The sequence below is a fragment of the Equus caballus genome, chromosome 1 (assembly GCF_041296265.1).
Source record: "Equus caballus isolate H_3958 breed thoroughbred chromosome 1, TB-T2T, whole genome shotgun sequence".
Classification (NCBI taxonomy): domain Eukaryota; kingdom Metazoa; phylum Chordata; class Mammalia; order Perissodactyla; family Equidae; genus Equus; species Equus caballus.
This window is the reverse complement of record NC_091684.1, coordinates 78,320,219-78,346,256: the sequence shown is the minus strand read 5'-3', so window position 1 is coordinate 78,346,256 and position 26,038 is coordinate 78,320,219. Positions and strand designations below refer to the sequence as shown.

General features: G+C 38.8%; 1 protein-coding gene across 4 annotated transcripts in view; it reads left to right on the top strand.

The window, feature by feature from the left end:
- The window catches only part of COG2 (component of oligomeric golgi complex 2), a 59,857-nt gene extending 34,092 nt beyond the window's left edge, over positions 1-25,765 (top strand). For 2 of the 4 annotated variants that reach the window (XM_001497369.7, XM_070228150.1), the window contains 9 exons: positions 10,101-10,240; positions 14,510-14,571; positions 15,705-15,856; positions 17,579-17,779; positions 18,675-18,747; positions 19,047-19,189; positions 21,076-21,215; positions 22,534-22,717; positions 25,079-25,765. In XM_001497369.7, coding sequence (XP_001497419.1) covers positions 10,101-10,240; positions 14,510-14,571; positions 15,705-15,856; positions 17,579-17,779; positions 18,675-18,747; positions 19,047-19,189; positions 21,076-21,215; positions 22,534-22,717; positions 25,079-25,180 — 1,197 coding nt within the window. In that variant the 3' untranslated portion in view covers positions 25,181-25,765. Of the gene's footprint in view, positions 1-10,100; positions 10,241-14,509; positions 14,572-15,704; positions 15,857-17,578; positions 17,780-18,674; positions 18,748-19,043; positions 19,190-21,075; positions 21,216-22,533; positions 22,718-25,078 lie in introns of all 4 variants that reach the window. The other 2 variants (XM_005602616.4, XM_014733871.3) reach the window with 1 other exon arrangement.
- Positions 25,766-26,038: the final 273 nt, after the last annotated feature.

The following is a 26,038-nucleotide window of genomic DNA, read 5'->3' as shown; positions in this document are numbered from 1 at the left end:
AGAATGAAGTGTTTATAATTATTTTTGATGTTTTCCTTCCCTTTATCTTTTGTGTTATAATTGTTTCTTAAACTGTTCTGACAGCTGCAGTTTTCTCATTTTGTTTATCTTCTTGCTCAAGTCTTTGTAAACCTTTGCCTTTTTGTTTCAGGTATGAGGGTATCCTTGGTCATTTCTTGTAATAGAGGTCTAGTAGCGATGAACTCCCTCAACTTCTGTTTACATGGGAAAACTTTTTTTTCCTCCATCGTATCTGAATGATAGTTTCGCTGGATAGAGTATTCTTGGCTGAATGTTTTTGTTTTCAGAATTTTGAATGTATCACTCCACTCTCTCCTAGCCAAGGAATCTGCTAAGCCTGATAGGTGTTCCTTTGTAGGTTATTTTCTTCTGCCTTGCTGGCCTTAATATTTTTTCTTTGTCATTGACTTTTGACCATTTTAATAATAAATGCCTTGGAGAAGGTCTTTTTGCCTTGATGTTACTAGGAGTTTTATTGGCTTCATTTACTTGTAAGTCCAGTTCTTTCCCTGGGTTTGAGAAGTTCTAAGGTATTATTTCTTTGAACAAGCTCTCTGCTCCTTTCTCCCTCTTCTCTCTCTGGAATACCTGTAATCCTTATGTTGCATTTACTAATTGAGTCAGATATTTCTCAAAGAATTTCTTTATTTTATTTATTTATTTATTTAAATTTTTTATTGAGTTAATGATAGGTTACAATCTTGTGAAATTTCAGTTGTATGTTATTGTGTGTCAGTCGTGTTGTAGATGCAACCCTTCACCCTTTGTGCCCACCCCCCACTCCCCCTTTCCCCTGGTAGCTACTAATCTGTTCTCTTTGTCCACAGGTTTAAATTCCTCATATGAGTGGAGTGATACAGAGATTGTCCTTCTCTATCTGGCTTATTTCACTTAACATAATTCCCTCAAGGTCCATCCATGTTGTTGCAAATGGGATGATTTTGTTCTTTTTTACGGCTGAGTATTATTCCATTGTATATATATACCACATCTTCTTTATCCAGTCATCTGTTGATGGGCACTTAGGTTGCTTCCATGTCTTGGCTATTGTAAATAATGCTGCAGTAAACATTGGGGTGCATAGGACTTTTGGAATTGCTGACTTCAAGCTCTCTGGATAGATACCCAGTAGTGGAATAGGTGGATCATATGGTAGTTCTATTTTTAGTTTTTTGAGGAATCTCCATACTGTTTTCCATAGTGGCTGCACCAGTTTGCATTCCCACCAGCAGTGTATGAGGGTTCCTTTTTCTCCACAACCTCTCCAACATTTGTTACTATTTGTTTTAGTTATTTCTGTCATTCTAATGGGTGTAAGGTGATATCTTAGTGTAGTTTTGATTTGCATTTCTCTGATCATCAGCGATGATGAACTATTTCATGTGCCTATTGGCCATCAGTATATCTTCTTTGGAGAAATATCTGTACATGTCTCCTGCCCATTTTTTGATTGGATTGTTTTTTATTGTTCAGTTGTGTGAGTTCCTCGTATATTATGGCAATTAACCCCTTGTCAGATATATGATTTGCAAATATTTTTTCTCAATGTGGGGCTTGTCTCTGTTTTGATTCTAGTTTCTTTTGCCTTGTAGAAGCTCTTTAGTCTGACGAATTGCCACTTGTTTATTTTTTCTTTTGTTTCCCTTGTCTGAGAAGACATGGTAGTTCAAAAGATCCTTTTTAGTTCAGTGTCAGAGAGTGTACTACTGGTTATCATGAAGTTTGTGTAAAATATCTCGTAGATGAGATAGTCCATTTTCTGATAGCCTCTTATCTCACATTAGCTGAAGCAGGTACCATCCCTTTCCTCTTCCTCATCAGTACTACTGATATTATCTTCCAGGAGTTTTATAGTTTCAGGACGTATCTTCAACTCTTTGATCCATTTTGAGTTTATTTTTGTGTATGGCGAGCTACTGGTCTACCTTCATTGTTTTGCATGTAGCTGTCCAGTTTTCCTAACACCATTTATTGAAGAGACTATCTTTTCTCCATTGTATGTTCTTGGCACCTTTGTTGAAGGTTAGGTGTCCGTAGATGTGTGGTTTTATTTCTGGGCCTTCAGTTCTGTTCCATTGATCTGGGTGCCTGTTTTTGTACCAGTACCATGCTGTTTTGATCACTATGGCTTTGTAGTACATTTTGAAGTCAGGGATTGTGATACCTCCAGCTTTGTTCTTTTTTCTCAGGATAGCCTTAGCAATTTGGGGTCTTTGGTTGCCCTATATGAATTTTAGGATTCTTTGCTCTATTTCTGTGAAGAATGTCATTGGGATTCTGATTGGGATTGCACTGAATCTGTAGATTGCTTTAGGTAGTATGGACATTTTAAGTGTCTATTCTTCTGATATATGTACATGGAATCTCTTTCCATCTCTTTATGTCATTATCAATTTCTTTCAGTAATGTCTTATAGAATTCATTGTGTAAGTGCTTCACCTCCTTGGTTAAATTTATTCATTTAGTTGTGATTGCAAATGGAATTATATTCTTGAGTTCTTTTTCTGTAAGTTTGTTATTGGAGTATAGAAAAGCAACTGATTTTTGTATGTTGATTCTGTACCTTGCAACTTTACTGTAATTATTTCTATTAGTTTTCTGATGGATTTTTTGGGGTTTTCTGTATAGAAGATTGTGTCTTCTGCAAACAGGGAGAGTTTCACTTCTTCACTCCCTATTTGGGTTCCTTTTATTCCTTTCTCTTGCCTAATTGCTCTGGCCAAAACCTCCAGTACTATGTTGAATAAAAGTGGTGATAGTGGGCATTCTGGTTTTGTTCCTGTTCTCAGGGGGTGGTATTCAGTTTTTGCCCATTGAGTATGATGTTTGCTGTGGGTTGTCATATAAGGCCTTTATTATGTTGAGGTAATTTCCTTCTATCCCCATTTTGTTAAGAGTTTTTATCATAACTGGGTGTTGGATCTTATCAAATGCTTTCTTTGCATCTATTGAAATGATCATGTGGTTTTTATTCCTCAATTTGTTGATGTGGTGTATCACGTTGATTGATTTGCAGATGTTGAACTCTCCCTGTGTTCCTAGTGTGAATCCCACTTGATCATGATGTGTGAGCCTTTTGATGTACTGCTGAATTTTGGTTGCCAGTATTTTGTTGAGGATTTTTGCATCTGTGTTCATCAGCAATATTGGCCTGTCGTTTTCCTTTCCTGTGCTGTCCTTGTCAGGCTTTTGTATCAGTGATGTTGGCCTCATACAATGTGTTATGAAGTGTTTCATCTTCCTTAATTTTTTGGAATAGGTTGAGAAGGATATGTATTAAGTCCTCTTTGTATGTTTGGTAAAATTCCCCAGGAAAGCCATCTGGTCCTGGGATTTTATTCTTTGGGATGTTTTTGATTACTGTTTCAATCTCTTTCCTTGTGATTGGTCTATTCAGATTGTCTGTTTCTTCTTGACTCAGCTTTGGGAGGTTGTAAGAGTGTAAGAATTATCCATTTCCTCTAGGTTATCCATTTTGTTGGCATATAGTTTTTCATAGTAGTCTCTTATAATCTGTGTATTTCTGTGGAGTCTGTTATGTCTCCTCTTTCATTTCTGATTTTGTTTATTTGAGCTTTCTCTCTTTTTTTTCTTTGTAAATCTGGTTAGGAGTTTGTCAATTTTATTTATCTTCTCAAAGATCCAACTCTGGGGCCAGCCCCGTGGCTGAGTGGTTAAATTTTCATGCTCTGCTACAGCAGCCCATGGTTTTGCTGGTTCAGATCCTGGGCACAGACGTGGAACCACTCGTCTGGCCACGCTGAGGCAGCATCCCACATACCACAACTAGAAGGACCCACAGCTAAAATATACAAGTATGTCCTGGGTGGATTTGAGGAAAAAAAGCGGAAATAAAAAAAAGGTTGCCAACAGTTGTTAGCTCAGGTACCAACCGTTAAAAAGAAAAAGAATCAGCTCTTTGTTTCATTGATCCTTTCTACTGTCTTTTCTGTTTCAATAGCATTTATTTCTGCTCTGATTTTCATTATTTCCTTCCTCCTACTGACTTTGGGCTTTGTTTGTTCTTTTCCTAATTCAGTTAGGTGTCATTTGAGATTGGTTGTTTGGGATTTTTCTTGTTTAAGGTGTGCCTGTATTGTGAAGAATTTCCCTCTTAATTCAGCTTTTGCTGCATCCCATGTGTTTTGGTATGGTATGTTATCATTTTCGTTTGTCTCCAGATATTTGTTGATTTCTCCTTTAATTTGTTCAATGATCCATTGCTTGTTCAGTAGCATGCTGTTTAGTCTCCACATCTTTGTCCCTTTCTCAGCTTTTTTCTTGTAATTAATTTCTAGGTTTTTAGTATTATGATTGGAAAAGATGCTTGTTATTTCAATTTTCTTAAATTTATTGCGGCTTCCCTTGTGTCCTAAAATATGGTCTATCTTTGAGAATGTTCTCGGCGAGCTTGAGAACAATGTGTATTCTGCTGTTTTTGAATAGTGTTCTGTATATGTCTATTAAGTCCAACTGGTTTAGCTTTTCATTTAATTCCACTGTTTCTTTGTTGATTTTCTGTCTGGATGATCTACCCATGGATGTGAGTGGGGTGTTGAGGTCCCCTACTATTTTTATTTTTAGTATCTTCTTTTAGGTTTGTTAATCATTGCTTTGTGAAGTTCGGTGCTCCTATATTGGGTGCATAGATACTTATAAGTATTACTTCTTCTTGATGGAGTGTCCCTTTGATCATTGTATACTGCCCCTCTTTGTCTTTCTTTACTTGTCTTATCTTGAGTCTACTTTGTCTGATATAATTATAGCGCCACTCGCTTTCTTTTGTTTGCCATTAGTTTCGTGTTTCATCTTCCACCCCTTCACTCTGAGCTTGTGTTTGTCCTTGGAGCTGAGATGTATTTCCTGGAGGCAGCAAGTTGTTCACTCTTGCTCTTTAATCCATCTCACCACTCTGTGTCTTTTTATTGAAAAATTCAGTCCATTTACGTTTAGGGTGATTATTGGTGTATGAGGGCTTAATGTTGTCATATCACTCATTTTCCGATTTTCCTGCATTTCCTTTGTTTCTTGTCCTGTGTGTCTTGGTCCGCCCATTGAATTATGTAGTTTTTAATGATGTGTTTCTTTGTTTTTTCCATATTTATGTTTTGTGTTTTTCTTCTGCTTTTTTGTTCGGTGGTTACCCTGAGGTTTGTATTCAGAATCTCGTGTATAAGATAGTCTGTTTTCTCATGGCCTCTTATTTCCTTAGTCTAAACTGATTCAGTCCCTTTCCTCCTCCCCTCCTAAGTTGTTTTTCTTATATCTTACTCCATCTTGTGTTGTTTGGTTGTGGTTAAAGTGACAAGATTGTCTGTTTTTGTTGTTTTCCTTCCCTTTAGCCTAATGTTAAAATCGAATATTTGCCATCCTATTCTGATTGTGTCTACCTGTTTATCTGCTTACTCTGTGTTTTGTGACCCGTTTCTCCCTTTTTTTCTTTTTTCAGGTTTGAGCGCCTTCTTGAGGATTTCTTGTAGGGGGGTCCTCATAGCTACGAAGTCCCTTAACTTTTGTATGTCTGAGAAAGATTTAATTTCTCCCTTATATTTGAGGGATATTTTTGCTGGTTAGAGTATTCTTGGCTGAAGATTCTTGTCTTTTAAAGTTTTGAATATGTCATTGCATTCTCTCCTAGCTTGTAAGGTTTCTGCCTTGAAATCTGCTGAAAGCCTGATGGGGTTCCTTTGTAGGTTATTTTCTTCTGCCTTACTGCCCTTACTATTCTTTCTTTTTCATTCATTCTTGCTAGTTTTTCTGCTATATGCCTTGTGGTAGGTCTTTTTACTTTAACAAATCTAGGAGATCTAGAAGCTTCTTCCCCACATATTTCCCTCTCTTTCCCTAGATTTGGGAAGTTCTCTGCTATTATTTCTTTGAACATGCTTTCTGCTCCATTCTCCGCCTCCTCACCTTCTCGAATACCTATAATTCTTATGTTGCATTTCCTTATTAAGTCAGATATTTCTTGGAGACTTTCTTCATTTCTTTTTAGTCTTAGTTCTCTCTCCTCCTCTGTCTGGAGCATTTCAACATGTCTATGTTCGGTTATGCTGATACACTCCTCTATAATGTCCACTCGAGCATTCAGGGAACCGTATTTTGTTTTATCTTTTCCACTGTGTCTTTCATCCCTAATATTTCTGATTGATTCTTCATTATAGTTTCAGTCTCTTGTGAAGTAGCTCCTGAACTCGAATTGTTTCTCTACATTCTCTTTTACCTCATTGAATTTTTTGATGATAGCTATTTTGAATTCATTGTCTTTTAGCTTACATGCTTCTGTGTCCTCAGGATTGAGTTCTGGATGCTTGTAGTTTTCTCTCTGGTCTGGAGATTTGATGTAGTGTCTGATATTGGAGGATCGGGTCTTTCTCATTCTGATATTATTCGGTTGCAGTTACCACCTATCGCCACTGGGTTGGAGTCATGAGCCATGTATTCTGGGCCCTCCACCTTCAGCAGAGATCCCAGGCCCTGGAGCTGCAGGGCGTTGGGTGGGTGGGGTGAGGGGCACTTTCTCCTGGGTGCTCTCCGGGATTTATCAGTCAGCTCTCGCTGTCTGGTCTCCTGGGGTCTTGGCTTGATGAGGTCACCCCCCGTGAAAGCTTCCCTCTATTAGAGGGCTTCCTTCTAGGCTTCAAGGGCCTTAGGGCGTCACTGGTGATCCCGTGAATGAGTGACTCCTTACCCCACTCCTTTCCTCACGGATCCTCCTGGGGTTGCGATAGCAGTCTTTAGGGGAGGGAGTGAAGATCTGTCTTATGCTGTTCCAGCTTCTCTGATGGGGGCTCCAGCCCCTCCGCCCTCTGTCGCTACATCTCTCTCTGAGGTTTTGGTGTTGTTAGGATGTCTTCTGTTGGAGTCTGGATGCCCCTTTTTGTTGTATGTTGGCGGGGAGAGAGTCCCAGGCAAGTTCACTCCACCATGATGCTGATGTCACTCTGAGCTGTACCATTTTTTTAAGGCAGTGCATAGTGTCATGATGAAGATTAAAGACTCTTTGGCCAAATCTCCTTACTTCCTGTGTTGCGCAGACTTTTCGTACTTCTCCTCCTCCTACCTTCCCTGGATTTTGAAGTTTATATTCAATATGATAAGCTTTGTCTTTTAATTAGGTAATTTATTAAATTTACAATGATTTTAATTACTGATATATTTGAGTCTTATTTTGTACTTCCTATTTGTCCCACTTTTCTTCCTTCTTTTCCTTTCTCCCTTCTTTTCTTCCTTCCTTTCCCAGCTTCTTTGTATTTTGGGCTTTGAGGGATTATTTTGTGTTTTCCTCTCTACTAGTTTGGAATTTCTGCACTTTTTTTCTGTGTTTATCAAATAATCTTAGTGGTTACTTAGACTCTAAAGTTCCCTGGTGCTTCTCAGCCCCCTGAACAGTATGGGAAACTTAGAGCACTTTAATGCAACTCACCCTGTTCCGTAGTATATATTCTTATTTCCAGAATCTTGTTTCTAAATTTTGATTTTTTATTCCCCAAATTATGCATTATCTTCTTTATTTTCATGGTCATCGTTCTCTCAGAATTATCCAACACATTTCTAATTTCCTTTGCTTAACTGTTCCTTCTTGGTTGTTAGATATGCCTTTTTGGATTATTTTCCTCCTTCCTCAAATTCATCTGTTAGGAGACTTTTTAGGAAGGGTCTGCTGATAATAGACTTCATTTTTTATAGTAAACCCTCAGTTTGTATTTGTCTGAAAATAACTTTATTGCTTTTGTGTTTCAAAGGTAGTTTTGCTGGAAATAAAATTCTCTGTACCTTGAACATTGTCTTTGGCTTCTCTTATGAAATTAGGTGTTAATCTAATTGTTGTTCCTTTGTAGTTAATGCCCTTTATCTCTGGCTACATTTAAAATCTTCTCTGTGACTTTGATATGCTGTTTTGTTATGCTATGTCTAGTGTGTCTTATTTTTATTTGTTGTATTTGAGATTTGTTGAGTTTCCTGAATCTGAGGATTGATGTCTTTTATCAGTTCTGGAACATTTTTATCCATTATCTCTTCAGTTGTGCTTCCCTCCCATTCTTCTATGATTTCCTTCTAGTACTCTTGATTAGATCTCCTCACTTTATCCTTTATCTTTCCTAAATTCACATTTATATTTTTCATCTTTGTTTCTGTGCTGCATTCTGGGTAATTTTTCCAGACCAGTCTTCTATCTTCAGTTGTGTCTAAACTCTTTTCACCTGTACTCTGTTTGCAATTTTAATTATCATAATTATCATTTCTAGAAGTTCTCCCTCTTTTTCTAATCTTCTTAGTCAATTTACTTATTAATTTTTAAAGCGTAGAAATGCTCAAGATAATTGTGGTGAGCCTGGGGCCTGATAGACTTAAAAACAGATGGGCCAATATATTTGAAGTTTTATTGTCCTAGAAATACAACTTATCTGCTCACTTGGCTACTTGCCCTGTGTTGTAGTATGTTGAACAATATAATTACTTTGTGTCATTTTCAATAAATTGTGTGATGGTGATTTTTGTCATTTTAAGAAGTAGGACTTTTAAAACTAGATATCATAAGCAGAATGAAATAATGGTCTTAAGCATTAGCAATTTAAGACCCTTTACATCTTGCTGTATTTTTTAAAGAAGCATTGGTCACATTAGGGTCAGGAGATGTTTCAGCTCAGAAATGAAGCTTTCTGATAGAAGTTTGATTTTAGAACTCTAAACCAATACTTAATGTTTGTGAGTACAGTTTCTAACAAATATCTATCCATTTATTTCAAGAAATGCTTTTGGCTCTAATGTGACATGCTTCTTGTGAAGAGGGAAATATTCTTATATTCCTTTAGCATCTGTTATATGCAGAGGCATTTTTTTTTCCCAAAAGGAATGAATAGTAACTTTATTTGTCTTCACACACCTAGATCACTCAGGATTACATAAGTGTTGCTCTAAACCAGTTGAAAAATCTTTAAAACCTGTCATTTTTACTGCACTAAAATTCCTGTATAAGCACAGACATCAGCATATTTAGAAATGTTACTGGGTTTTGTGACCTGGAATTGACCCCTGCCTAAGGAGAAGTAGATGAAAAGTCCAGTAGTGTTCTCCCTAGAGCCTGAGGGCTCAGGTATTAATACCTATGAGAGAAAGGAGTGTGTGTTACAGCAGCTGCAGCTCTTCTCTATTAACTGACCAGTGTTCTGTTTTCTCTATTTCCTGGTCTTGTCTTTTGTGTATATTCTCTCTGAGCCTAAACAGCAGAGGAAACGTCATCTGCTAAATGGGGGTTGATAATAGTAATAGTTACCTGGGAGAGTAATTTTGTTGGTAAAGTTAAATAATACAGTTTTAAGCTCAGTGTGGAGATGATAAATGTTAAGTTAGTATTCACTGCTGCTCTACTGGTGGTATTAGATCCCCTGTCAGTGTTGTGCTGTCTTGTCTATAAAAATAATGTAATTACTAACATGGTTTGATTCTTTCTTTCTTAAAATTTTCTACTTCTCCTTCTTCTGGAGAGGCAATGAAAATTATACCACCTATCTGCTATGTCTTTCAATTCCAATGGACGGAGTTAGGGGTGCCCAAGAATATGATGTTCTGACATAGCATAACAAAACAGCATATCAAAGTCACAGAGAAGATTTTAAATGTAGCCGGAGATAAAAGGCATTAACTACAAAGGAACAACAATTAGATTAACACCTAATTTCATAAGAGAAGCCAAAGACAATGTTCAAGGTACAGAGAATTTTATTTCCAGCGAAACTACCTTTGAAACACAAAAGCAATAAAGTTATTTTCAGACAAATACAAACTGAGGGTTTACTGAGTTCCGTCATTTAAAGAGCAGTGGACTTAGAATAAATGTCAGGGCTTCCAGATGGGCTCGTCGCATGAGCCCTTGAGCATGGCCTCTAACCGCTTCAGGCATTACATGATCTTTAGCTGGTGACCTTGGAGGGAGGATCCCTAAAGTCCCTATCAACTCTAGAAACTATGGTTATAATATGTTGACCTTCTTTATCTTGATTACAGTTTTCATTATATGTCCCAGTTCTGGTTAGTGTGCTTACAGTGAAAATTCCACCTGTTTGTTTATATTTTAGAAATACACCGTAAGTATGGATTTTGTAAGAACATTTGAACGGCAATGTGGATCACAGGCCAGTGTAAAAAGATTAAGAGCGCATCCTGCCTATCACAGCTTCAATAATAAGTGGAACTTGCATGTTTATTTTCAAATAAGGTCAGTAATTTATTCACCACTCCTCCTCCTTTCTAAAATAGACTTTGAATAGGTCTTAAGGGTGTTACCCCCTGTTAGCCCCTCCTTTGTAATAATTATACTGTGCTTTGGGAAACAAAATTTAAAGTGGAAATGTACAATAAGTTTCATGATTGCCAAAGTTCTGGCTGGCATGACAAAAAGATAAGTTTTATGTGGGGTTAATTAGAGAGCTCAGAACACTGTGCTTGGAATGAGCTCGACTCCAAGCCCAGCTTCATTACCATGAATTCTCTCGTCCATCATGAAGAGGTAGAGAAAGTAGGAGTTATATAGCAGTCTTCTTTCCATTTTCCCTTTCTCATCACCTTCCTCAAATAGTGGATTTAGGATAAACCCTTAACAATATATGTTTCACTAAAAAATAGATGATTATATCCATTTTTGCACATTCTCCTGAATAAGGTCATGGTAAGTTCCTCCATAGAATGGCATGAACTAGAACATTTTAGTTGAAATGCTCTTTAAAGAGCATTTCCTCAGAGTCTGAGGAGAAATTAGGGAAATTTATTAAGAATTAGGTACCTTGATTATAATTGCTTGCCATGATTAAGAGTGTATGTAATCATCTTTTGATAATGAAATCACAGTTGTCAGAATGTTAGTAAGGTGCTCTTTGACATATAATACTGTGTTTTATGCTTAATTTTCCAAGGTTACATCGTCATGTAGATTGTCTTTCAATAGGAAATTAAGAATTTGTTCATCCAAGATATTCATTGACTGCACTGGAAATAATTGCTATGTAATAATAAAGATCAAGCCAGGGCAAGAAGGCCTTTGATTCATGAGCAGAGTTTAAAATAGTAAAGTATCATTTTACAGTATAAGACTGCAATAGAAAAATAATATTCAAATTCTGTCATTTCTTTTGGAGTCCAAGTTTGGAGTTAGATTGCTTTAAATATCTACCGCCTTCACATCACACGCTCCCGCCTGCTGTCTCCAAACTCTCCTTTCCTAGTCGTTTCCTCCAGATCCCTTGACTTCACGCTTAGTAAGCTTGTACTGTGGCCCCACCTTCTGGAGCCCCCTTGGGCTGCTTTCAGCCCCTACTCTGGCTCTGCCAGGCTGAGCCCCACAGTGATGGCACAGCCTCGCCTCAGCGGGTTCTCTTCTCATTACAGGTTCTCTCAAAGCTGGTCGTTGAGCCTTAAAGTATGTTGAAACTCAGCCAGTTCCCTGGAAGATTTTTTGACCATCACCAGATTTTAGCCTTAAAATTCAAATGCTCATTTGAATTTAAATAATTCAAATTTGAGAAAATTCTATTTAAAATTTATGAACTTTTTAGAAATTATGTTTGAGTTATAAAATGTGGGACTTATTTTCAGTACATTTGTTTTTTCATTTAAATAATAAATTCAAGGTAATACTTTGTGGGACTGTTCTATTGATTTTTATCACGTGTTGGATTATTTACTCTGAGGGATGACAAGAAGTTCTGCAAACAAGATTAGGGTCAGAGTTGCATTGTTAGCTGATTCATGTCAGTAAGCCTGAAAGCCAGTGAGGTGGTAATGTTTTGAAGTGTTTCTGAGAAGTTAGTATTAATATTGCACTCTCAGTAACAGGCTTATGCTCCTGGATCTGACTATATGCCTACGTCCCAGTCTTCTTCAGGAAAGAAGGCAGCACTCTCCCACCACCACCACCATTCTGTGAACACATCTGTATCCCCTCACTGTTCTGATAGCCTACTATGTCTACATTTTGTTTGTTCTTATAGAAGTATTGGAAAGTAGGTTTAGGACTCAGTTTCTTATAGGAAGAAAATAAATGGAGATGTGACCAAAATGGTCTCAAATTGTGGTGAATCAGTGGCTTCCTGGAAACTGTGGTGTTAGCCCCTCACATGCCAAAGGCTAAGTTTTAGGTTTTTTTTAATTGAAATCTTTCTAGATTGTTATATACTCCCAGAACATCCACATGTCTGTACTATATGTCTTATATTCAGTACTTTCTGAATGTAATATATCTGCTCCTTTATGACAGAATCTATACAGTATTGACGTGCTTTCCTCCACACCCCGCCCTCCTCAGGTGTGCGTCTATGCAAAGTGGAGCTGTGCCCTACAGGGTTTCTGCCACTACACAGCAGAGAAAGCACTGCCCATAACTCTTCTTATTACCATTTTTATTTTTTTATGAGTACTTTTGTATTTTGTAGACATGTGGCATGCATGGAGGAATATGTCTTAGAGAGCTTCTCCAAACCCCAATTTAAGAATTGAGAAATGTTTGTATTCGACGTTGCCTTCCTTACAAATATCCTATCCAGAGTAGAATAATATTCCATGTACATGTGAGAACCACAGCACAGCTTTTCAAGTTTCACCAAAGTATCTTCTCTCACTTTTTGCCATTTTCCAAGAGGAAATAAGACCTATCACTTCACTCCCAGAGTTATTGCCCAGTACAGCCACCTGAGGGGCTGGTGCTGGGCTCCTGGTAGAGAGGCACAATTGTGCCAAGTGCTATAGGCAGTTTGGCTTTCATGGATCTTTCCCCATGCCTGTACACAGTCACAGCATCCTTGAAGTACACCAGGACCAGGGGTCTGCTGCATTTAGTTCTTGTACTTTTCATTTGTATGTTTTTCAGAATTATCATAAATGCACATATAATTTTATATCTGTGTTGTACTTACTAAGTTATACCTATTCTTCCTCATTGCTGTATAGCTTCAAGCTGACTGCTTTTCACACTGCATTCTAGGATGAATATGCCAGCATTTACTATGTCACCATTTCCTTACTTGGGGCCTTTTGGGTTGCTTCCAGTTTTTCTCTGTTATATACAATGCTGTGTTAACCTTCAGGCCTTTTCTGTGTTGGAGGTTACTTCCTATATTTTGTAAAAATTTTGAAAAAGGGTGGAATTAGGGGTGTGAGGTTGAGATCTAGTGCTGGTTTGCTCTCGCAGCTGTAGAGGAGTCCCTTCTCTCTTCTCTTCCTTGTGCTCAGGGAAACTGCTTCCTTTTGCTGCTGTCCTTGGGTCAGTCTCCAGTGCTGTCTTCTCTTGTCCCACTTTTCTATCTGTCACTTGTTCCCTCTGTGCCTCTCAGTTGCATCTTGGAGAGACTACACTTTTGCAAACTTCCCTAGGCCATCAGAGAGTTCCTTTCCTTCCATGTAGCATACAGGAAGCTGTAGGAAACCAGCCAGCTCTAACAGTCCAGGGCAGGCTTCCAGTCTTCACCTCTCAGCCATGTTGTGCTCTTGTTGAGGGCAGAGTTGCTATTTGTTTGTCTGAAGTGCTGTCCTTTTTACTCTTCAGACAATTTCCATAAGCTCAATCTCTGAACTTCCTTTAAACAGCACATATGTGCTGTCAAAAAACTAAAATTATCCATTAGGTAAATTGTTCTTAAGCATGTCAGAATTTATTGCTAGCAAGGGAACTAGCAGGGGACAAGAGTGTGCTGGTATACAAGGTATGAAAATGGAAGAGTTATATAGTTGGGAAACAATACTACATAAGCAGCTAGTTTAAAAACTCTCTATATATGTATATAAACAGTTTCATTTCACAAAGTCATAAAAATATATACCTATCTGTTATTAAAACAGAAGTCTAGGACAGAATGATCTGAGATGCCAGGTGAGCCAGCTGTCAACAGGAAAAAAAAGAAAACTCATGTAAGAAGCAGTGGTGCAGATGCTGAGCAGCAGTATGGCGGGCCAGTACTATGTCAGCATGAGCGAGGCCCAGCAGGAATTCAAAGAGCACCGAGTAACGAGTTGTTCTAGTTTTAACTGGCTGCTGTCAGTGATTTTTCTCAAGTTGCAAACAAAAATACAGAATACAACTTTCCCATTTGTTAGTTTGGGGACATTTACTTTCCTGTGATAATGCTGATATAGATGGATTGGAGAAACCGTAGTCTTCGGCCATGAGATGATGAGACGATCCTAGCCATGTGGGGCTAGCCAGAAACAACTTCTTGATGGGCAGTTTGTTTAAACAAGGAGTTAGTTGTGATTCAGATCAGCTCCAAATAACAGAGAAACCCTAAATAACAATGGCTTAATCAAGATAAGTTTTTTGTCTTGCTTCGAAGCAAGTCTGGGAGAATTGGCATTCCATGGCTGGTTGGCCATCTCTAAGAGCATTGGACTTAACGAGCCGGTGGGGGGCGTTCCTGTTACTTAGGAAGAAGGAAGAATGGACATGGAAAGGCATCTAACAGTTGTCAATGCTAATTTGCATTCTTGTTTTTTATCTCAGATTTAGAGAAATAGCGGGATCCTTAGAAGCTTCACTTACAGATGTACTGGAAGATGCTCCAGGTAACTTCCTGAAAGTGATAAATGACAGGATGTCGCTAAATGAGTTAATTAAGCTCAAGTCATCTAGACCTTAATACCCCTAGGGTACTTTCACCTCTTCCTATCTTATAGTGAGTTATACCTTAAAGACTTAGTTTAACTTCTTTTTTCTAAAGAGGCAAAAATAAATTATTTGTTTTGGTTTATAGAGCGTCTTGCTTTATAGAGATAATAAAAAGGATGCTTTGAGAATGTAGGAAGCAGACCTCATTTTCATTCCTGAATATAACATGTCAAGTGGATATATCCCATGGTGTGCTTTGTGATCAGCCCTTTTTACAGCAAACTGGCTCTGATCTGCTTTCCTCCCAGGCTGAGGTAAAGGGTCAGGATGGCCTTCTCTCCCAGAGGATGACTTACAGTTAAGGCTTGTGCCCCGGGCCTCCAGAGCTGTTTGCCTCAGTCCTGGGACACTGGGCAGGTGACAGTGGTTGGTATGCAGACTTCCCAGACATGTTTGCATTCCTCACAGCCTCATTAATCTGCTGTTATGTTGTAGTCATTCCCAGTGGCCATTCACATAACATATGGCTGTTTCTATAGCCATGTAGGTCTCTAGGCTGTTCCACTTAAATTTCTCCTTCCTTACATGCAGCCAAGTCAATCTGAACCACCCTATTTTAGCCTCAAAGTTAAGTTTTCATCTGTCTTTGCTGAAAATGGTCATATGTAATTGACTTCCTATGTATAAGTAGTATGTTCAGGTAGGGGAAGAGAAGAATAGACAAATGAAACAGGACAAATTCAAAACTAAAGTTTAAACTCTTGCAAGTGACTGCCACTCCAGCTTGTGTTTGTTGACTTGGCATCAAGTACGTATTAACAAACTATTTCTGAATGCTATATATGTTTAATATTTATTAAATGCCTGGGAGGTGGAATCATAAAATTAGAAAATGCCTTTGCCATGAGAGATGTTGTAGTAACATGGGTTATGGCCACTTGGTCATCCATGATGCCTCCACTAGCAGCTTTACTCACTACATATAGTTCTTCAGATTGCTGCTTGCTTCGCTCTTAAATTAAACATTGAAAATATTACATTTTAGCCCTTAGTTGACTGAGATTCCTTAAATGTATGTTTTCTTCTCTAGCTGGAAGTTCGTATTGCCTTTTGGCTTCTCATAGAACATGGAGCAGCCTTCAGAGGTGTTGGTCAGATGAGCTGTTCCTACCGTTGCTGGTACATCATCTGTGGAGACTCACACTGCAGATTTTAGCCCGGTACTCCATGTTTGTCAATGAGGTGAGGGCTGGCTCATCTGTAATCATGACTGATAAGAATTAAAGATACATTAAGATAAATGCACTAAGATTTTAAAAGGCCATGTTGTCACGAGAGGTGAATTCAGAGGAGAGCAGTAGGCTAACTTCTCTTGTTTGTATCCAGCTCTTTTTGTGTGTTTCCTTTTTATTCTAGCAAGAGTTACCTTTAGGGGTGGGTCTTATCACCTCGTCAGTGCTTTGTCTTGTTGAAAAGCACCACACTGACACATTCTTCTTCCCTTCTCAAAACCAGAAACTTTGAGGTGCCTCCAAATTAAAACAAAGATGCTCATTTTAATGAAAATGATTAGAAACAAAAAGATATATTTTAATAGTTAATATTTAGCTAATTAAAAAAATCATATCATCAAGATTAAAAGGTAGTAGAATTAATTAACCTTTCTTTTCAGAGTATTCTACTTTTTCACTTTTCAAGTAGTTGAATATATTAAATGTCCACATGCCTATGATGATTATTAGATATTGTGCACAAAGCCATAGGATTGTTCGTGCAGTTCAGTACTGAGCACCCAGCCTCTACCAGGTCCTGCACCAGCATCTAGGTCTCAGAGATGCCTTTCCTCCGTGTACAGTCTCAGGTGACAGACAGACATGCACCCTGGTCATCGCTGTACGATGAGTATGAAAATGAGACGTGTGTAAGTTTTAAGAAAAGACAACATGAAGATATCATCCATTGAAAGGAATACAATCTTTGTTAACTGGAGTAGGGAGGGAACTGATTGTCTTCCTGCAGAGTGTTTTAATAGAAAAAGCACAGGCTTTGAATCAGACAAAATCAGATCTTGGCTCTGCCACTTTTTTATCTTATGGCCTTGGGGAAATTAGTTCTCTGAGTCTCAGATTCTTCATCTGTAAAACAGGAAAACAGCCTCTATACCTAGTTGTCATGAGGGGTAGAGAGAGATTTGTTGATTGAGAAACTGTTGACTGAAGTGCCTGGCAGATAATGGGAGGTCAGTGGGAGTTAGTTTCCTCTTTCTCTTTTGCCTTCCCTCTTCTTGGAAGGGTGTTAGCAGAGCATCCTGGTCCATCCAGCTGTTGCTGGAGACCACTGTGATTCCTGGGACACAGTGGGGTTGGTATGATTTTTATTAGGCCTGAGCCTGCTAAATCACGCATCCTTGCTAGCTAGTAATTCTTTTTCTTCTATCTTTAATAAGTTATTTTGCCTTGAATGGTCATTATTCTATTCTTTTCTTGATGCTAGTGTTTTTCCCTTGTAACAATAAATTATGCAAATAACACTTTCGTTTGTATTATTTGAGGCATAACAAGGTTTGGATTTTGATTGTTTATCCTTATTATAATATTAAGTCTATTCAGTAAATTATTTGCCTAATATAGTTAATTAATTTTTAAAAACCTGTGACGTTCCAGAAATTAGTTTTCTTTTGCTTTATAGACCTGTTGTTTTATTTTTGCCTGTTACTTTTTATCACCAGAAATTAGATGTGAGTTCAAGGAGGGTAAATGTACATGGAGTTGTAGTTTGTTCCTTCACACCTCTCTTAGTTCTTCACACCTGCCTGGAGAGAGATGATATGGTTTCTTTCTTTAGTAAACATAAACTGAATAATTTGTGCAGCTAGCATTTAATGATGAGTTGTTGACCCACATATATAAATGCTCATGTATCTTGCTAGTGGAAAAGTATTTAATCATTGAAATCCTTTTTCAGCTTTTACTCAGGCCCATCTCTAATGAAAGTGCCAAGGATACTAAAAAGCCTTTGGTAACCAGTAACAAAGACCCTTCCATTACCCAAGGAAACTTCAGTGAAGACCAAGGAAGTGGTCCTTCTGAAACAAAGCCTGTAGTTTCCATTTCCAGTATTCAACTTGTATATGTGGTTGCAGACCTGGACAAGCTTCAGGAGCAGGTAAATCTGTGTCCCAGAAGAAGCCTGTGTCTAAGTGCTCAGTTCAGTGTTTTCACAGAAAGTAATATGTGCAAAGGTATGACACCATCTGGCTTCATGGGACTTAGAATTGTGGGGCCCAAGGAAGCAAGATGAACATCTCATTCCTCTCCCCTTCTTGGTGTCTCTCCAGCTTTCCCTGACAGGTGTGCTCTCTTCCTCCTTGCTTACCAGTCTAGTCTCTTATTGTGTTAACCTGGAGCCTCTGTTTCTGTTTCAGTAGTGATGTTACAAGCTCAGAGCAAGCCATGCTCCACTTTTTTTTTTCGTTAGCTCAACTTTGTGCAGGCACCATCTCTAGTTAGTCAGATTTTAATTATTTCTAATTCACTTACCCAAATATTTTCTGGTAACATTTAATTTTCAGCTATACTTTGAAAGTGCTGAACTATTAAAACTTGTTCAGTTTTCTCTGTTTGGGTCCCATGTTTTTGCTTTTACCATTAAGAGAACTTTGTGGGGTGAATTTGTGTTTAAGTGCTCTGATACATAATTCTGCTTTCCTCGGGTTTACGTATTTTGTGGTGCTTGAACAAACAATGTATGTTTTGAGCAAAAATTATGGTCTTTATCGTGAGCTTTTTTGGTACTGAGAAAAGCCACAGAATAGAAAATGATTTTACTTGTTCTCTGGATGTGTTAATAGCCCTGAAACTGTGCTGTTTCCCATGTTGTTGGATTCTTGTGTAGTGAAAGCATTAAGAATTTTGCTTTCTTCTGATGAAAATTCCTGAAAGTACTGAGTTTAGTTTCATCATTCATTAGTAGTATTCTAGAGTTTTAGATGCAAATAAAGTTATCTCTTCCTTTGATTTATAAAATGTGACTGAATGTATAAAGTGCATATTTATTTCAGCTTCCAGAACTCTTGGAAACAGTCAAGCCAAAACTTGAAATGATTGGCTTTAAGAATTTTTCTTCCATCTCAGGTAAAAGCGATTCTTTCGACTCAGCAAATCTTTGAATAAGAAATAATTTAAAATAAAATTTTAGAGACTGTAGGATATATTTAAACTACCGTTTTCTTCTCTAGTTGTAAATCCTTGGTTGTTTCTATATTCTGTTCTGTGATTATAACTTCCCTAAATGAGATATTTTGTTTAATTCTCATAATTTGATTTGATTTGATTTATTGTAGTACACTATCTAAATACTTATGACAGTATTTAAGATAAAATTCGCATCTGGGCCTAAACAGTGATTGAGCATAACCCTCCTGTCTCAGCAGCAGCCCTGGAGGACTCCCAGCTGTCTCTGTCAGCCTGTCTGCCTTCCTTGAGCAACAGGATCATCCAGGACTTGAGTGAGTCTTGCTTGAGTTACCTGAAAAGTGCCCTGGAGGTTCCTCGGCTTTACCGAAGAACCAATAAGGTCAGCACCCTTCATTGAAAAGAATTTTAGAGTGGGGAGGGATGTTTTAGGAAAGTGAAAGAGGGAGGGGTGATTGACTGAGACAGAAATAAGTTGCTGGGGGTCACCTGAGACAGACGTCATCTGTCCCAGTCAAAGCAATTATATTTGTGAGAAGGGCAGTCAGGCATCACTTAGATAGTGGGACTTGGGGAGTATGGACTTTTTCTGGATTCTTTTGACTTTAAGGAAAGACAGTATTTTCAAAAGAAAGCAGTTTAATAAAATATTTGTAAGTCCTGTAATTTGTCTTCATATTTTGAAAAAAATCTAAATTTACTATGATCCCTTAATATTGTCATTGGAAGCACCTGTTCTTTTTACTGGATAAGATTTGAAAGGTTACATTAAGAAATGTTCAATCGGGGCCAGCCCTATGTCTGAGTGGTTAAGTTCTCATGCTCTGCTTTGGGCAGCCCAGGGTTTTGCCAGTTCAAATCCTGGACGTGGACATGGCAACGCTCATCAAGCCATGCTGAGGCGGCATCCCACATGCCACAACTAGAAGGACCAACAACTAAAATATACAACTATGTACCGGGGGACTTTGGGAGAAAAAGGAAAAATAAAATCTTAAAAAAAAAAAAAAAGAAATGCTAAATCCATTTATGAGGTGAAAAATTATGCAAACACTGATTTGAAGTCAAATTCTTCTGTTTTCTCATTTTATGGTATGGCGATTTGTTTTTACCAGTGTTTTAGTTTCCCTATTGAACTCTCATTTTCATGCACTTATGCTCATTTCATTCTTGCTAGATCTCACTTAATTTTCTTTTTTTCTCAGTGTAGAGTTGGATTTTAGACAGTTTACTACTGAAATTGTTCTCAGGAACTGTGAAACTCTCCTAAGACATTGTGCTGCTTTGGAATATCCCTGGGGTTCTTACAAACACACCTGGTTTAGGGCCAGCCTCTTTGTTGAGTGCTAAGTGTGGGGGCCTCGTTTGCTGTTTGTGTTACTCTTCCCATCTGACACGTGGATGCAGTGGGTGGCTCTTCATTGCTGAACTAAGACTGAGCTAATCTCCTCTGTGGCTGCTCTCCTTTTCCTTTTAAAATGTGGGACATGTGATAGAATTACCAGTTCTAGCAAGAATATACCTTATCACCTAATTTTCTCTTTCTAGTCTGACTTGAAGCTCCCACTTGGAAGTGGGAGAGAGAGACCTGTTTTATATTGCTGAATACATTATTTTTCTTTTGGTAATCTACCAACTTGCCCTTTCTATTCCATAGGATGTTATATTACTGAGTGCTTGCATTTTGGATCAGACACTGTGCTAAAAACTTTACAGAACACTCAGTAGTCCTCCTAGGAAGTGGGTGCTAGTGTCCTTTATTCACAGATGAGGAAACCAAAATTAAGAAAAGTTAAATTATTCACTCTAGATCCTTGCTTCTCAAATGGTGGTCTGTTGACCAGCAGGATTAGCATCATCTGGTGGGAGCTTTTTAGAAATGCACAATCTCAAAACTCAGCCCCCGACCCCCAACCCTCCCATATGTACACACCGCATCAGAGCCAGAATTTAATGAGATCGCTCTGTGATTAGTATGGATGTGAAATTACGGGAAGCAGCCTCATAGGTAACTGGCTGTTGGAGTTGGCCCAGCACCTGAATCCAGTTGGGCTCCCAACATCTTCCCTTGCTTACTCTTCTTGACTCCCTCCTGTTCTCCTGGTGCTTTTCTGTAGACAACATTATTGTTACTTTTTAGGAGGGATGGAGGTGGTACATGTCTCAAAACTGGTACATTGGTAGTATCCTTTTGCATTTGAAGTTTAAGTAACTTACTTTCTTTTATTTTTTTCTCTGCATCTATAACCTCTGCCAACATTATGCCAGGAGGTGCCAACTACAGCTTCCTCTTATGTGGACAGTGCTCTGAGGCCATTTTACCAGCTTCAGAGTGGGCACAAGGATAAGCTCAAACAAGCAAGAATTCGTCAGTGGTTAGAAGGTGCGCTCTCTGCGAGCACTCATAAGTAAGTAACTTAAAAGTAGATAATCCAGACTTTCTTAGAAAAGCCCTGAGTCAGACATCACTAAGACCATCACTGGTCACTTACAGATAGGGTGGGAAGAACATTAAGGCGCTTCATTGCTGGACAAGTCAGGGTGTAGATGCTCGGTCCCTTGCCATTTGTGTTGACAGTGAGCTGGTCTTGGCCTATTTACCACACCCAAGGCTCTTTGGGCCGCCTGCCTGTAGCTGGACTATGGTCATGCTGACCGGGGCTCACACTGGCTCTGGCATCTCCCATGCCATGTACCTTCTGGGGGTCCAGGCACATTCCACACTCCCCTCGTCCTGGCTGCCTTCTACTTTCCTTAACGCCATTTCATGCAGGCATCATTGTACAAATCCAGGCACATTTTTCCCTTTAAGGTTTTTTTCTCTCCTCAGCTCTTTCAGTCCAAAATGACTCTAATCATGCCAGATAACCAAAGGACTTACATTGGTGAGAGCATTGTAATGAAGGAAGAGAAAACCTATTTTGAAGTGTAATTACAACTCATAAAGGATCAGTGTCTAACACCCTAAAATCCTTGAAAATAGAGGAGGTCTTCAGAATCACTGTGGTTGAATGTCTCTTCATTTCCAGTTCAATCTACTTTGCTCAAATGCCAGCATTGAGTTATGTCAGAAAGTTTATTATTCTTTATTATTGTTGAATTTTACTTAATTATTAATTTTGCAATAGTATTTTATTTATTTCAATTACTTATGACTTAAGTACATTTGTGGGTTTATTTAGAACATAACAATGAATAATAATATTGTTTTTGTGGGCAAATGTATTCCAGATGCCAAGTAACCATCTTGTAAACAAAGTTTTGAAAAGTAACTCATTTGTAATTTGGAATATAGTTATAATATTAATGTAATATATCATTATATTTTGAAGGCAGTTTTATTTAAAATTTTGAAATTCCTTTACTCTTTAAAAGATGAACTGTTTCTAGAACTAATTGTAAATGAATTTGTTACTTGTATTTGGGGAATGAGCTACAGATGTTCACCCTTGATATAAGAAAGACAGTTTGGCCTGTGATTTTCTTAGTGTTTAGGACAAAATTTTAAACAAAATCGATGTACATATTTCTTAAGTTCTGAGGGAATGCAGTGCTAGAGAGTCAAGACTCTATTTTAAGAAACATTAGATATTTACTATGGTTGATTTTTTTATTGGAAATGAATTTTTATCTTAAAAAGTCTTTTTGGTATACAAAGCCAGTTAGTCTATTTGGTATTATATATAAATGGCTCTGTTTCACCAGTAAATGTGGTTTGTGCTCAAGGTACTATGAAACTGTGTCGGATGTCCTGAACTCTGTGAAGAAAATGGAGGAGAGCCTGAAAAGGCTAAAACAAGCCAGAAAAACCACTCCTGCCAACCCTGTTGGTTCCAGTGGCAGCGGCATGAGTGACGATGACAAAATCAGGCTGCAGTTGGCCCTGGATGTTGAATACTTAGGAGAGCAGGTAACCCCTGAGCTGTTCACAGTTCCAGTGAGTCTGAAACTGCATTCTGAGGGCTCGGCAGTCTCCTGGTGGCTCACGTGAGCCCTGAGCTGCTGCTGCGGGTCTAGGGAGTCCATTCCCTAGGTGCTCGAAAAAGGTATCAGGGCCTCAAAATACTTTTTTCTTTTTAAGGAAGATTATCCCTGAGCTAACATCTGCTGCCAATCCTCCTCTTTTTGCTGAGGAAGACTGGCCCTGAGCTAACATCCGTGCCCATCTTCCTCCACTTTATATGTGGGACACCTGCTGCAGCATGGCTTGCCAAGCGGTGCCATGGCTGAACCCGGGATCCATCCGAACCAGTGAACCCTGGGCCACTGAAGCGGAATGTGCACACTTAACTGCTGCGCCACTGGGCTGGCCCCATCAAAATGCTTTTGAAGGTCAAGGATTTGCATCTAGGAATTAGGAAAAAGAAAGGATAGAAGAATACTGAAAACTGACTTTTTGAACTTTGATGAATTGATCTTTGGTGCAGTTGACATCAGCTTGGTTCACTGGTGCATTTGTTCACAAAGCCCACTGGAATGTGAGCTCACAGACAGAGATGGTGTCCTTTTGGTGCACTCCCTGGAGAGTGCCTGATTTGTAGTCCATGCCAAATTAGGCTGCTTTCAAATATTTGTTAATTTGGCTTAAAATTGCTAGAAAAGCATTAGCCCACTGATTTCTCAGTGTGGTACTTGAGAAATCATCTGAGCACAACTTCTTTGCTTCCTTGCCTGGGTTTAATAGGTTTTCTGTAAAACATAGATCTTAGAGTCATGACATGTGGATGAATATCAATGTATGTTAATGTAAGTAGGAGGCAGATAGGGATTACATGCAAGGCCTTTCTCACCGAGGTGACTTTCTCAAGTATCATAAAACTTTTAGATGTTCAGAGACTGGCTTTCTAAACTGTATGTTTACTGTATAGCAGTAGATCCTCAAGGAAGACCTTTTTGCTAGGAAAAAGAAGTGAAATTATAAAATTCCCGTTAGAAGATGCTTGGTTTTCTAGCCCAGTAAGGACTGTCTTTTACACATCAGAGTCACCACTGAAAATTAAAATTTTTCTGCTTTGAGGTGAATTTAGAGATATATCCTGGCAGAAGTCCCTTGCCTGTTTCTTTGTTTCACAAAAGAAACTTAAAAACTTTTTACAAGCAAGAAAGTTTGTTATAGGGGCTAGGCTGGTGGTGCAGTGGTTAAGTTCACATGTATCTGCTTCAGTGGCCCGGGGTTCACTGGTTCGGATCCCGGGTGCGAACATATGCATTGCTTGTCAAGCCAGGCTGTGGCAGTGTCCCACATATAAAGTAGAGGAAGATGGGCACGGATGTTAGCTCAGGGACACTCTTCCTCAGCAAAAGAGGAGGACTGGTGGCAGATGTTAGCTCAGGGCTAGTGTTCCTCAAAGAAAGTAAGTTTGTTATAGATCGTGAAGAAAAAATAAGCAAAAGAAAAGAAAGGAAAGGATGGGAGGGAAGACGGGGAAAAGAAAAAGACAAGATCCTCCTCCATCCCGGTCCCCAGAGCACACCAGCAAATGCTAAATACTTGGTGTAGATTTTTCCAAGATCTTCCTGTGCATGAATGTGTATGTGCATGTGCGTATGTGTGTGGTTGTTGTTAAACAAAAGAGGGAACATGGTGTACCATGTCTCTGTTGCCAAAATAATCCATGGTAGTTGCTAAGCCAAAGTGTTTCCAGTTCATCAAATTCTAAGAAAAGTTGTAGATGACATGTTAAGAAATTAAGAGCTCAGAACAATCCTTTTTTGAAAATTCTTCGCTTAAAAAATTAGTTCACAGGGCCGGCCCCGTGGCTGACTGGTTAAAGTTCTGTGCACTCTGCTTCGGCAGCCCAGGTTCATGGGTTCAGATCCTGGTCACAGGTTTGCTCCACCTGTCAGCCATGCTGTGGAGGCATCCCATATACAAAGTGGAGGCAATTGGCACAGATGTTAGCTCAGGGCAAATCTTCCTCACCAAAAAAAAAAAAAAGGAAAAAAAATAGTTCACTTTATTATTTCTTTTAGTGTGAATTTTCTTTTCACTCCACAAAAGAGGCTCTTATCCTGGTAAGATCCTGATTTGATGGACTGAGATAAATTAACATACTGGCTCCTTAGAATGCTAAGTGTTTGGCCCCAAATTAAAGTTTTACAATAAGGAAATCCTTTGCTCTAAAGAAAAAATATTCTACTAGTCTTTAGGGAACTGTCTTTTTCTGATTTAGTAGAGGGTGGTGATGGATATATATGTATTTTATAAGGGTATTTTTTCCACATTCAGCTTAAATCACAGTAACTTGGTTCATTCTCATGGCCTTTGCAGATACAAAAGATGGGCCTGCAAACAAAGGACATAAAAAGCTTTGTAGCACTCACAGAGCTTGTTGTCGCTGCCAAGGACCAGGCAACAGCAGAACAGCCTTAAGCATCTGGGACAAGCCCGAGAGGAGAGGAAAGTTGGACTGGGGCCCAGAGGGAAGAAAGTGGCTCTGTTCTCTTACTGGCCTCTGCAGTAAAGAAGTGCTTCCACTCATCTCCAGGAACATGCCAATGCAGCTCTCTCAGCATATTTGGGTTTTCTCTCACCCAAAAGAATACAGAAGCCTTTTTCCATTGTATGGAATTAGTTTTTAAGACATTTGAAACTTTCTACTGTAGTTTACAGAGCAAATTATTTTATTTTTATTGTAAATCTTAGGAAGAGCTGATTTCTAAAATATGATTAGAATAAATCTATATGTATGAATATAACAAGTTGTCTCCCTGGTCCTGAAGCTAGAGGCAGTTAACTGCACTGGAGAGACCGTATTTTGTGGAAACACTCCTCTCCGAGGGGAAATTACGGTGCATTTATTCACTTTCTGAAAGAGGCTGTAAGTGGTGGTTCTCCATTCTCTCTCCAGGTATTTAAGAACAGTCCTTCTGATCTTGCTCATCACTCAGACCTCTGTCAGGAGCTAGAACCAGTAGGGAAGATTTATTTTCCAAATAAAAGAAGTGTCTGCCAAGAGCATGTGTACCTTTTATGTGTGAATTCAGCACAAGTTAAATACTCCTCGCTTGTGCCCTGTGCTGACACGTTTCCTTTGGGCACATGTCTCTCTCTCATACCTCTTGGAAGGATCCTGTCTGTCATGGAACCTCCCTTTAGATGTGTGGAAGTTCTGCTCCATGAGAGGATGACAAATGCACCTTCTCATAGAAGTCCAGGCCCCGCCTTTCCTGGCAAAATCGTCCTGGATGTAGGGAGGAGAAAGAGTTGGGAATATTGGAAAGAGGTATT